The sequence below is a fragment of the Glycine max genome, chromosome 2, assembly GCF_000004515.6.
Source record: "Glycine max cultivar Williams 82 chromosome 2, Glycine_max_v4.0, whole genome shotgun sequence".
NCBI classification, from domain to species: Eukaryota; Viridiplantae; Streptophyta; class Magnoliopsida; order Fabales; family Fabaceae; genus Glycine; species Glycine max.
The window spans coordinates 2,618,546-2,631,224 of NC_016089.4; the positions used below are offsets into that span (position 1 = coordinate 2,618,546).

Sequence of the window (12,679 nt, forward strand, 5' to 3'; positions counted from 1 at the left end):
ATCATCTTTCCCAAAAGAAGTATTGACTTTACTTTTTGTACTCTTAGTCTAGCCAACCGTGATGACTTCCTATTCCCTCTGTCACCAGTCCACACCTTCCAGTGATTGATTTAGGAACATTTAGGATGATATTCTAGGATTGAACCACTTGTCTATGGAAGAAGCAGTTAAGTACCCTTTCATATTGCCCTCACAGCCAAGGAATATACAGGTGCAGCTCCCAAATGATGATATAAAGAGGACACAAGTCACTCACAACAACTCTAGGACACTGAGTGTCACCATCCTAGTTAGGCTTTGGTTGGGGCCTCCTAAACGTTGCCTAACTTGAGTTGTTTTTCATGGTTCTGGTGTACTATATGTCTAGATAATCGTGTTCCACATGCTTTTTTCCTGCTCTGGAAAGATGCTGAGTCATCTATTGTAGATTCTACTATTTCTCCGCGTGTTTTTTTTTTTTTTAATTGAGAAAGGTTAACAATTAATATATTATGTTAATGGAGAAATTCGAACGGATGATTTTTTTATCACTCCAACTCTTGTGCATTATTAAACCACCTTATAACTCCCACGATTTCTCAGCGATATGCATATCACATTTATACGTATGATCAAATTTACCAATTAAGTGAAACTCATAAAGTGAAGTTGCATCCCAAATAAAATATCTGTATGTTTGATTCTCCTGGAAGTGCGACAACCAAGTAGTTTTACGGCTGGTTTAGATACATAACTTAAAATATTTATTTGATTAGCGTATTTCGTGATATTAACTTCACTTACTGAAACAGATTATGCTTTTCTGTGCAACCTTTGAAAATAAGATAAGAGTATATGTAAGACATACGTCATTTTCATAACTAAATCCAAATAAATCTTTAGAAATCTCCTTAATCATAATAATATCCCCATAAGTGGCTAGGAACTTTTTCAGACTAGCTATAAAATAGACAAGCATAACAACATTAGCATTGACTAAACTAAAACAACTGCTGAATATCAGGATTGACGAATCTATAGATGCCTCTTTTCTGAAAGTTCATTGCCTTTGTCTTTCATCATGTTTGCAGGCTTCTGTTGTGAATTTGGATGAAGCCCCGGGGAGAGGGGGGGGGGGGGGGGGGGGGGGGAGAATAGAATAAACTAAATTAATTGTTTTTCGCAACAGTGGTGAAAATTTTAACCTAAACTTTTGGAGCAAAAGATTTATGTTGTGTTTCAATACTTAGGAAGTTCAAAAATATTATAATGTGTTTAGATAAGTAACTTGAAATCCCACAAATGATATAGGCCACTTTTTTTACCACTTAGGGATCCTCTCACTCACTCTATAGGTTTACGGTTGGCTTGGATCTTGTTCAGTGCTTCCCTCAAAATCAATATTACATTTCTCTTTACTTACTGCATAAATGGCATTTTTCAGGTAAAAAATCAAAATAAATGGGTCTAATTATATGGCATGCTGTGATATGGTTTGATTGGTGAAACTGAGGTTATCTATAGGAGTGACGGCTAAGACATAATTGGCGTTTTAAGATTTATAAAAATCAGGTTTGGTCTTGATTTTCTTCTAAAGTTAATAGTTCTTCTATTTTCAAAATGGTGCACTAGACCATTTCACCGTGTTATGCAGTGCTGACAGTGTCCTACTTTGGGTCAAACTAGTCTTGATAATTTTTTAATTTATTTTATAACGTCGCACTTTCAAAATAGTTAACTTAAAATCAACTTTCTGAGATGAATCATATAAGATTACTACAAATATAGACAATTTATATGATTTTTTTAACCAAGTACTGATAGAAAATGAAAATAAAATGAGTTAAAGAGGTAAATCTAATTAAATATTTTTTGTTAAAATGAATTTATATACCTCAAATTTTTTGGAATATTTTTTTATCTAACTTCTCGTTAATTAAAATATATAAATTCATTTTAACTTATGCAATGAAATTAAGCATAAAAAACTTATGCAATTAATTGATTCAATTTACATCTTTGATTAATTGATTTTATTTTCTTATCATACAAATACTTTGTCTAATTTATCCAAACTAATTTATACAAGACCAATGAATTCACTAAATGAATTTGAGCTTCAAACACTTCATTTCTCTTTCCCCTTTCTGGGGAAATGAAATTAATGACAGTATTGCTACATAGATAGTTTACAGAAATAATCCTCTTTCTCCGCAGATAAAATTCCAAAACTTGTACAAGGTTAAAATAAGAAAGAAAATAGAAGGCTATCTAAACAAAAAAACAAACAATTGTAACCAATAATATTCTTTTGAAATAAGTATACTCAAATTAAAAGAAGTTCTAAAACCAAATTATCTTTACTTACAAATATATATATATATATATTGAAAGAAATTTCAAGATTCTGGGGAGCAGACGAATCCATTGAAAAGAGTCGTCAGTGATCGTAAGAATTAATAATCTCAAAACTCATTCTGGAGAAAATTTAGATTAATTCATATTCCATTTCATCCTTATAATGTCTCTCTGGAAAGGAGACTAGTGTTACAGATCTATCATTTTCAATACGCATGGTAGTAAGAATATGCCACTTTGATAGTACCAGCTCGAGGATTGATAAGATGTTTGAGATCTAACATAATATTTCGGGTTTACTAGCTAGAGAATTGCCTGGGATAATCAAGAGAACTCCTCATGCTGTCTATCGTCATTCAATATATGCCATATTTTAATATTTAAAACCAGAATTTGATTAGTTCTAATGGCCTGCTGTTCTCTCAAACACTCAGGAGCACATCTCTCATCTGTCTCAACCCTATTAGGATTGACTTCAGGTGTTTTAATTTAACCGCAAATTAAACTTCCATAAAACAGTAAAATTGGAAAAAGAAGTCAGAAAATTGAAAACTTCTACCCATCATGTGGTTGTCTAAAATCAAAGCTAACACACTAAATTTAAGGACGATTGAATTGATACAAAGATGCACACTTTATTTTATTTTCAAGATGCCCTAGTACCAAATACCATGGAGAGAAATTTAAAATTAAAATCATTACAAATCCCCTCTTTAATAATTAACTTTACAACTTTACTAAAATAGCCAAACCCTAAGTTCAGATTAAAATACCATGTAGAGAAACTTAAATTAAAATCATTACAAATCCCCTCTCCTACCCAATTAATTTGCACCTTTACTAAAACAGCCATACCCTAAATTCAAATTAAAAGACAATGGAAAGAAACTTAAATTAAAATCATTACAAATCTCCCTCCTATCTAATTAATTTGCATCTTTACTAATACAGCTAAATTTATATCTCACATCCCAACAGATTACTTAGAAGAATTACCTAGTCTCAGTTCTAGGTCGATATTATCATCATCCCCTACTACTGGTGCTTGTACAATAGGGATAAGCATACCTGGTGGCTCCGCCACAGGTAGCTGTGATGACTCAGGTGCTGTCCATAACCGAGTTGCACCACCGAAAACAGAGGTTGGTGCTGCTCCATGCTCAACCACAAGAGGTGTAACCGATTGGAACATTTGGTTGCTTTGATTCAGACACATATATTCAAATTGGGCAAACCTAGCCATTTGTCTTTCTCTCCTATGCGCATTTTGGTGTCCCCCTAGAGCTTGCAAACTCTGAAACTCGCGATGGCAGAAAGGACACTCGATTTTCTTAACCCAGCCATCTCTGAGAGCCTCGTCACTTCTCATAGCCGTCAAAGGGGAACCAAATACCTTCAACACTGAAGGAGAAGAAGAAGAAGAAGAAGAAGAAGGTTTCTTCTCTGAGGATGAGCTCATATTTGGTACTATATTTTTCTATTTCTAACATGAGGAATATGTGTTCAATTCTCTTGTACTGCATATATGATGGCATATAAATTAAGAGAGGAAAAAGTGATGATTGGTACTCGTAAAGCATTTGTCTTCAACCACACAAAACTTGAAAAATCTCCGACTGTGGATTGTGGAAGTTGCAAGTTGCAACAATATCTCGACGTATGGTGACACGAAGTGATTTCATGCTTGTCCATTGTTCAAATGTTGGACAGATCAACCTAAATTCCAGGTCACGCAAGACTATAACTAGAAGTCTAAAAGCTGTCTTTTTTTTTTTGTTGGTCTGACTAGTAATCTCAAGTAGAAATGGAGTTAATAAATAATCTTATCGTGACCCAATAAAATTAAAATAATTATATTATGAATTGGACTCATTTTTTATGATTTTTTAATATAGAAATCTTTGACTTATTATATACTCTTCTTATTTTTTTACTATTTACATCTTTTTCCAATTGATGGGTTGAATATCTGCTGAATGTTAAAAAACTGCTGATTCTGCATTAGTAAATTTCTCTTGCAGGTTTTCCATCTCAAAATTCACCTCATTCTTGCTTTAAGAAATGGTCATATGTCATCATTACATCCTGATTCTTATTTTAAAAAATAAGGCATTCTTGTATAGTTTTCGTGAGTTATTTTGTGTTGAAAACAACACTGGGGATTATGAGCTATTGCTTCCTAAATCGTGTTTTGATTCTATTTTAAAGAACTTATTTGAGGTATCGAATGCAAGTTTCTCAGGAAACAATAGGAATTCCTTAAGGGGTGTTTGGTTTAATTGTTTTTTGTTTTTATTTTCACTGAAAACAGAAAACGGTGATAAAAATGTGTTTGGTTGGATTTCTGAAAACATTTTCAGTGAAAATAAAAATAGAAAATAACTGGAAAATGAAAACAATAAATTCTCATTTTCAGTTGAGAACAGAAATTTCATTTCGGTTAAAATGAAATTACGATGATAATGAATATAATTTTAAACAAATCTAAAAATACAAAAAGACAATAAGTCAAATATATGATAAATTTTCAGTATTTTTATTTCATGAAAATAGAAAACAAGAAGTCAAACCAAACATGTTTTCAGAATTTTAATCTTTTGAAAATAAAAACAGTTTTCAGAAAGTAAAAACAAGAAATGAAAATAAAAAATGAAAATGCAAATCAAACACATCTTTAGTTATCCCAAACACATGAGAAGACTCAAATCTATCCCAAGTAATATGGGACTTTGTCTATTGTAATTCTCATCAAACAACAACATTTTGTATTAGCTCTATTATGAATTTAGTTTCTAGCTAGATCCAACTTGTACGATTAGATGTTAGTTACAACTTAACATTTTAATTTATTTAGAAATGGATGTTCTAGACAAGATCTTATATACACAGGGAATAATAATTGAATTCAACAAACCAATAATGGAATATGGTAACAGTGGTAATGAATCGCCAGAAATGAATGTTGAAAGGGGGGAACTTCTTGCTGCCATTGGTTTGGCAACAGGAAAAAGGAATTGAAATTAAAATTAAGGGTTTAGGGCATTAAGTGAAACAGTGTGTTTTGATATATGAATAAATCTCAATCAATAATTTCAATCCTATAGTGCAGATGGGTTGAATCGGACACTCTCCAATCCTTCTCAATTTCATAAACAAAAATTCCCAAATTTAAAAAGTAGACATAATTTAAAATTAGTAAAAAGTAATGAAAGGAATATAATTACTTATTTTGTTTATTAAAAAAATCTAAACAAGTGAATCCAACTTTTAATACACTTGTTGCAATTTTATTGGACAATATAAGATGAAATTGTTTAATCTTATTTTTAGTTGAGATTATTTAAACAGCCTTTTTTATCATTATAGTATATACATTTCTAGTTGAGAATATACAAGATTTATATATATATATATTCGTTTCAATGCTGAAAAGGGAAGGGGAGGACTGATATATCAATTTCATTATTTAAAGAGTTTGATACATGACATCTATATGACATTCAAAGATAAATACATGTAAATATAATAAATGGTATGATGTAATAAAAACAGAAAGATAAAAAAAATAGTGTTGATCAATGGAGTGTTTGATCAATATACGAGTATTCATATACCATCATTCATGACATTTCTCCTCATATACCATCTTGATCTTAAATCCGGCATTTGCTTACCTAACAATGAGAATGTCAATGTGCAGCACTGGTCGATCATTTACCAAATGATTGTAAGGTATTGGGCCAATTCAAAATCAACCTAATACTGACCAAGGGATACATAACCCCTCTCAATTTCATTTTTTTGTTTTTGTTGAAATAAACAATCCATTTATTCATATAGAATATAAAATTGATAGAACTAAAACTAATCGAATGGTTATAAGTAACCATTCTTTTAACGTAGAATTAGACATTAATTTAGAAATATGAAATTCCTAATTATTATTATTAGTTACTTTACTAAAATTTACAATAATAATATTTTTGAAATAATCAAATAGATATCTATTTGATAAAAGATATTAATGCGGTGTCCATTCATGTCTATATCTTACGGTATACATTTATACTATTTTTTATTCTTATTATCAGAAATAAGTGATAGTATAAAATACAATTTCACTAATTTCTTATAATAAAAACCTGAGGTGTACCTAACATCTTTGAGAGCTTTTCTATGATAAATCATAACATGCACAATATTTCCTTAGCCAAAGTGGTTTGTTCACAAATTTTATACTCATCCCAAGTTACTTCAATGTCGTGTTTACTTCTTAACTAATTTTCTTCTTAGCAAATTTAATTTTATAATCATTACAAGCTTTAAAAAATATATATTGTAATTAGATTTTCAAAAAAGCTTAACAGTTGACATAAGGATGAGTTAGATATAGATAAGAATTGCAACAACGAATATTCTTAAATGTAAAAGTAGTGCTGTACCTCCCTTCAAATTCGGGATTCTTCCTATATGTGGGTGCAAACCTGGCAAATTTATCAACTTGGGATCCGGTGTTGGAAAAGGCTCCTCAAATGTAAAGCAAACACTTGTCTTCGGAGCTTGGATCCTACTCACTAAATCAGTCTAATCAATGTAAACAAAAGAATTGATATTAAAAAAAAAACCAGTCTTATTATTTTGTTCAGTCATATCTTCCCCTCCTCTATCTTATGCGCCTTCATTGGGTCTCACCACTACTCTCACGATAATTGTTCAGAAAAAAAATGTAGTTTAGGGTTAAAATATATTAAAAGCACTAAACTCCATGTTGGAAAAGTGGATTTGGAAATTAAAGTAGAGAATATTTATAGGGTTAATATAAATCACTAGAACTGGGAAAATGATCATGGCGGAGATATTAATTTATGTTTCGTTGACAAGGAGAAATATATCTATGTTTAATTGTATAGGTGGTAGGGATGGTGGGTTTATCTCCTTTTGGTAATTGGGTGCTATGTTGTCATGTAATTGTAAGGTTTGTCATTATTGCCTAATTTCTTGAATAAGTAAAGCAGCATGCAAGACATGAGTACTCTAATATTATAGGTAAGTCGTTATCAGTCCTTCGAATAAATTTTGGGGGAAAAAAATTGGTGCAGAAATAATTTTAAATTATTTTCACTAATTGGAGTACAAGGGGTTTGTGCATCTTTTATCTTTGATGATATATAGACACCTTTATATATCAAACATTTTGATATCTATTATTTTTTTAATCTTTTTTTATTATTACATCGTATTACCTACGACATGTATACTTCTCTTTCTTTTCTGTTTAGGTGTTGAAAGAGTTTGGTTTCCACCAAACAATTCTCAAATACAAATTGACATAATATGATTTTTTTTATAGTAAAAATAACTCAGAAAAAAAGTGTTTAAAATATGGATTATCATCTCGCTAACCTCTTCCCTTTAGGACATCATTTTAATAGCTAGGTATCCGGTTAACAAGTCTTTTATTGACAAAGCTATTTTTGTTTTCATTAAAAAGAAATAAAATCTTATCGTAGCTTTTTCGGCAAAAACTTGATAGTCAACAAAGAAAAGAGACCCTCATAGATGATTTGCAATTTTGCATGATTCGCCTATATAGTAGATTAGAGAAAGTGAGTAATACTTTTTTTAACAAACATTGTGATTAAGTAGAATGGGAAAGTCTTCAAATATTGTTGGATAAGACGCCTGTAAGATGTTAAAATTGCCAGCAAACCCCATTTCTACAGACACTTAAACCCAGAGAAAGTGAGTAATATGACAACAATAATGTTGGGTATATATATCAGATCAAATATCTGAGGAGATATCGTCGTACAATTGAGTGAGACAGAATTATTGATGATTATTCTGCTTTTTTAAACATTTCAATCTTTCCTCTTCTGTACATTCAACACAATGTGTACCAAAAATAAAACTAATCGTTTATTATAATTTTATTATTTATACTATTTTATATAACATTATTTTTCTTTTTATCTCTTCATCGCTTCCACTATTTTATCACACACTTCTCTCAATTTTTCCTTATTGTAAAAAAATTGATTTTTTAAGATTTATTATTTTACCCTAGAAAAGATTTATTAATATTAGTTTAGCCTGTAAATTAGACGACATAAGGCACGTTAAATTCTACCAAACAGAAATTGAAGAAACATAAAGCAAGTTTATATAGAGAGTGGAGGTATATATTAAGTAGTCATGAGATACTTAACTAACTTTTAATTTAAACCATATTAACTTTAGATTAAATCATTGGAGTGAAAGTTCTTCACACGCAAAAGTATGAATGTATGAATACTAATCAGAAATTTGTTTAATACATTATTGATATACATTGAAATCATTATAATACTACTTTCGAATTTTGAAATATATAAAAATAAAAATTTGATAAATATAATTTAGGCTTAAATTATTTTAAGTTCCTATAAATATGGTCCGATTCAATTTTAGTGTTTGAAAAAAAAATGTTAGTTCATCCCTAACATTTTCTTATGGTTGATGCGTAAATATATATTCATTAGGAACATACGTATCATACACGAGGGTTATATTAGATTAAAATTATTTACTCATTACAATTATTAAATTTTAAGAAGATAAATATTAATGATGGAAAGTAATTTTTTTAGAATTTCATTAAAATATAATAAAGAAAGAAGTTCAAATTAAATAGTCTAAAACTATTAAAAAGGGAGCAATTAAAAAAAGATAAATGGACCTAACCCATTGAATTATACCTATATTTACTATATTAATATTCAAATTAGATAAAAATGAAATTCGAATAGTGATTCTTTTATATTTCTTTTTAATACCTTTTTGATTTAGACTCTCTAAGGATCCATTGATATTTTCAAATAACTCTTCTTGTTTCTGGGAAGGTCTTATAAAAAAAATTATGTTCTTTCTTTACTCAAAAAAGACTTTATTCTTTATTTTTATTCTTATAGTGTAAATTGATATCTCCTTATATGTATTAACAAATTTAAAATAAATAAGCCAATGATTCTTTTTACTTTATGTTAATTATTAAATATTATATATATATATATATATATATATATATATATATATATATATATATATATATATATATATAAAACTTTTACTTTTGAAATATAACCTATAATCTTTATAAATACATTAAAATTGGATGAAATGGAGAATAAAAGTATTACATTAGCATAAGCATTAAAAACAAATGTATCTAAACTAAAAGGTATAAAGAAACATAATAAGGTGCAATACAAATTTGAGGGTACAAGTGCGAAGATAATTGACAGAAAAATATAACAACTAAAACTTCAAAATTGATTTTGAGCTAAGAAAAAACAACCCCCCATTGCTTTAACCCCACTCTTGATTGAAAGTTATTTCATTTTAATAACAAACACTTATCCTAAGTTTGATTCATACTAAGTTTGATTTAATTCTTCATGATTTCACACCACCAAACTAAACATGCACCTTTCGAGGAGGATTGACAATCCTTTGTCATGCAAAATACAAAACTTTTCGAACTTGGACACCGGTCCACACCTTCCTGATCAAGGGACATTGGAGCAATGCACAGAGGTCATCTTCAAGGATTGGACCACTTGTCTGTGGAAGAAACGGTTAAGTACCATTTCATATTGCCCTCACAGCCAAAAGGAATAAGTGCAGATCCTAAATGATGATATAAAAAGGACTTAAGTCACACAACAACTCTAACACTGGTGTCACCATCTTAGTTGGCTTTGGTTGGGTCCTCCTAAACGTTGCGTACCTTGGGTTTGTTTCCATGGTTCTGTGTTGTACTATAAATATAGGAAATCGTGTTACACTAGCTTTGTTCTGAGAATGATGCTGAGTCATCTAGTAGATGGATTCTATATATTATTTCTCAACGGTGTGCGAATCCACAACTTGTTTCTCCAAGCATAATTGTATGTGATCAAGTTTATCAATTAAGTGAATGAGTGAAAGTGTGAAACTCATAAAGTGAAGACACATCCCAAATAAAATATTTGTATGATAGATTCTCCTGGAAATGCTAACAATGCAACCAAGTAATTTTAAGGCTGATTTAGATAAATAATTTAATTAAATACTTATTTATTTAGCATATTCCGTGATAATTAACTTAGTTACTGAAACAGATTAAAAATAAATTATTCTATTATGCTTTCTCTTTGTACGTAGCCCATTCAAATAAGATATAAAAAAAATTGGAAAACTATGCATGGACAAGAAGAGACTGATAAATATGTGTTTCTATAAAGATAAAAGAAAAAGAAGAATAGATATAATGATATAATGCAGCAAGAAGAGACTGATAAATAAAAATAAAGAATGTCAATCAAGTGTATATCCTGTACAAGTGTCAATATATATCATTACTCTAATTCTTTAGAAATCTCCTTAGAACTTAATCATAATATCTGCTCTATATATAAGTGACTAGAAACTTTCTCAAACTAGTATAATATAAAATAGACAAGCATAACAACATTAGCATATTGACTAAAACTTAAACAACTGCAGAATATCAGGACTGAATCTGAAGATGTCTCTTTTCTGACAGTTCATTACTCTTCATGTTTGCAGGCTTCTGTTGTGATGAAGGCTCCAGGGAGCCGTGAAAATTTGAACCAAAGTTTTTGGAGGAAAAGATTTATGTTGTATTTCAATACTTAAGAAGTTCAAAATATTATAATTTGGATAGATAGGTAACTTGAAATTCCACAAATGATATATATATATATATATATATATATATATGTCACTTTTTTATTATATATGCAGGGATCAGCTCACAGCTCACTCACTCTATCTGGCCAAGGCTTATGGTTGGCTTGAAATTGGATCTTATTCAGTGCCTCTCTCAAATATTACATCTCTTTGCCTACTGCATGCACTGGACGTACTTTTCTCCAGCAAGAAATTAAACAAAAACAAATGAATTTATTTTGTGAGAATAATTCAAATTTGTAATTTCAAATATCTAGGATGTTGGCCAGTAGAGGAGGCACTGCACCCTAAGTGAGATGAGGATCATAATTAGAGAAGATTTTCTTAAGTTTGTCTAAAAAAAATTGTAAAAGATTTATCAAGTTTGTTCAGAAAACTTAGGCTTTGCCTAGAAAACTTGTTATAAAAGGTTTCTCAAGTTTGTTTTAGAGATTTGTTTTCTCAATGGTAACACTTTTATACTTGTATTGTGATTAAGAACACCCCTCTAAGCTTTCACATTATCAAGAAAATTTTCGACAAATATTACAATGATTTCATAATGATTCACCTTCAGTTTCATCAAGTTTTAATAATTGTTTGACTAATCACCAAGTTACACAATCATCAATTCTGATATTATCCTAAAATTTGAATTTCAAACCTAACTTAATCTCATATTTAAAAATAACAAAAGACACAATTTAACATTATTTAACACCTCTTACCTACTTATGTACATGTAAACATCTCAATGCTTATTCAAGATGATTGAATATAAATTTGAAAAGTTCTACTTGTGTTCTTGTATAACATCACGGTTAACACACAAAAAAAACAAGGATGATTGAGCTGATACAAAGATACGTGCACTTTACTTTTATTTTCAAGATGCCCTACAACCATAGACCATGGAGAGAAATATAAATTAAAATCATTACAAGTTCCCTCCCCTATCCAATATTATTAATTTGAACCTTTACTAAAACAGCCAAACCCTAAATTAAAATTAAAATACCATGGAGAGAAATTAAAATTAAAATCATTACACATCCCCTTTCCTACTCAATTAATTTGCACCTTTACTAAAACAGTCAGGCCCTAAATTTACATCTCACATCCCAGATTCCTTATTAGAATAAATACCTAGTCTCAGTTCTAGATCGATATTATCATCAACCCCTACTACTGGTACTTGTACAACTGGGGGAACGTTACGGTGGTGGCGCGTACCAGCTGGTGGCTCCACCAAAGGTAGCCTTAGTGATGACTCAGGTGGTGGCTGTGCTGTCCAGATCCGAGTTGCAACGCCAAAAACAGAGCTTGCTGATGCTCCATGAGCAACCACAAAAGGTGTAGCCGATTGGAATATTTGGTTTCTTTGATGTAGACGCATATACTCAAATTGAGCCAACCTTGCCATTTGTCTTTCTCTCCTGTGTGCATTTTGGTGTCCCCCCAACGCTTGCATATTCTGAAATTTGCGATCACAAAATGGACACTCGATTTTCTTACCATGATCCTCGTCACTGCTCGTAGCCGTCATAGGGAAACCGAATAGCTTCAACACCAAATTCGGAGAATAAGAAGAAGAAGAAGAGGAAGGTTTGTTCTCTGAGGGTGAGTTCAT

The 12,679-nt window shown here is 30.4% G+C and overlaps 2 protein-coding genes across 2 annotated transcripts; both read right to left on the reverse strand.

The window, feature by feature from the left end:
- Positions 1-3,316: 3,316 nt before the first annotated feature.
- Positions 3,317-3,796, reverse strand: LOC102669330 (zinc finger protein JAGGED). The gene has a single exon (XM_006575726.1). It carries the CDS (start codon positions 3,794-3,796, stop codon positions 3,317-3,319), a length of 480 nt encoding a protein of 159 aa, XP_006575789.1.
- An 8,367-nt stretch (positions 3,797-12,163) lies between these two features.
- Positions 12,164-12,679, reverse strand: LOC102669455 (zinc finger protein 7). Its single transcript, XM_006575727.2, has one exon. The coding sequence runs from the start codon at positions 12,677-12,679 to the stop codon at positions 12,164-12,166; it is 516 nt and encodes a 171-aa protein (XP_006575790.2).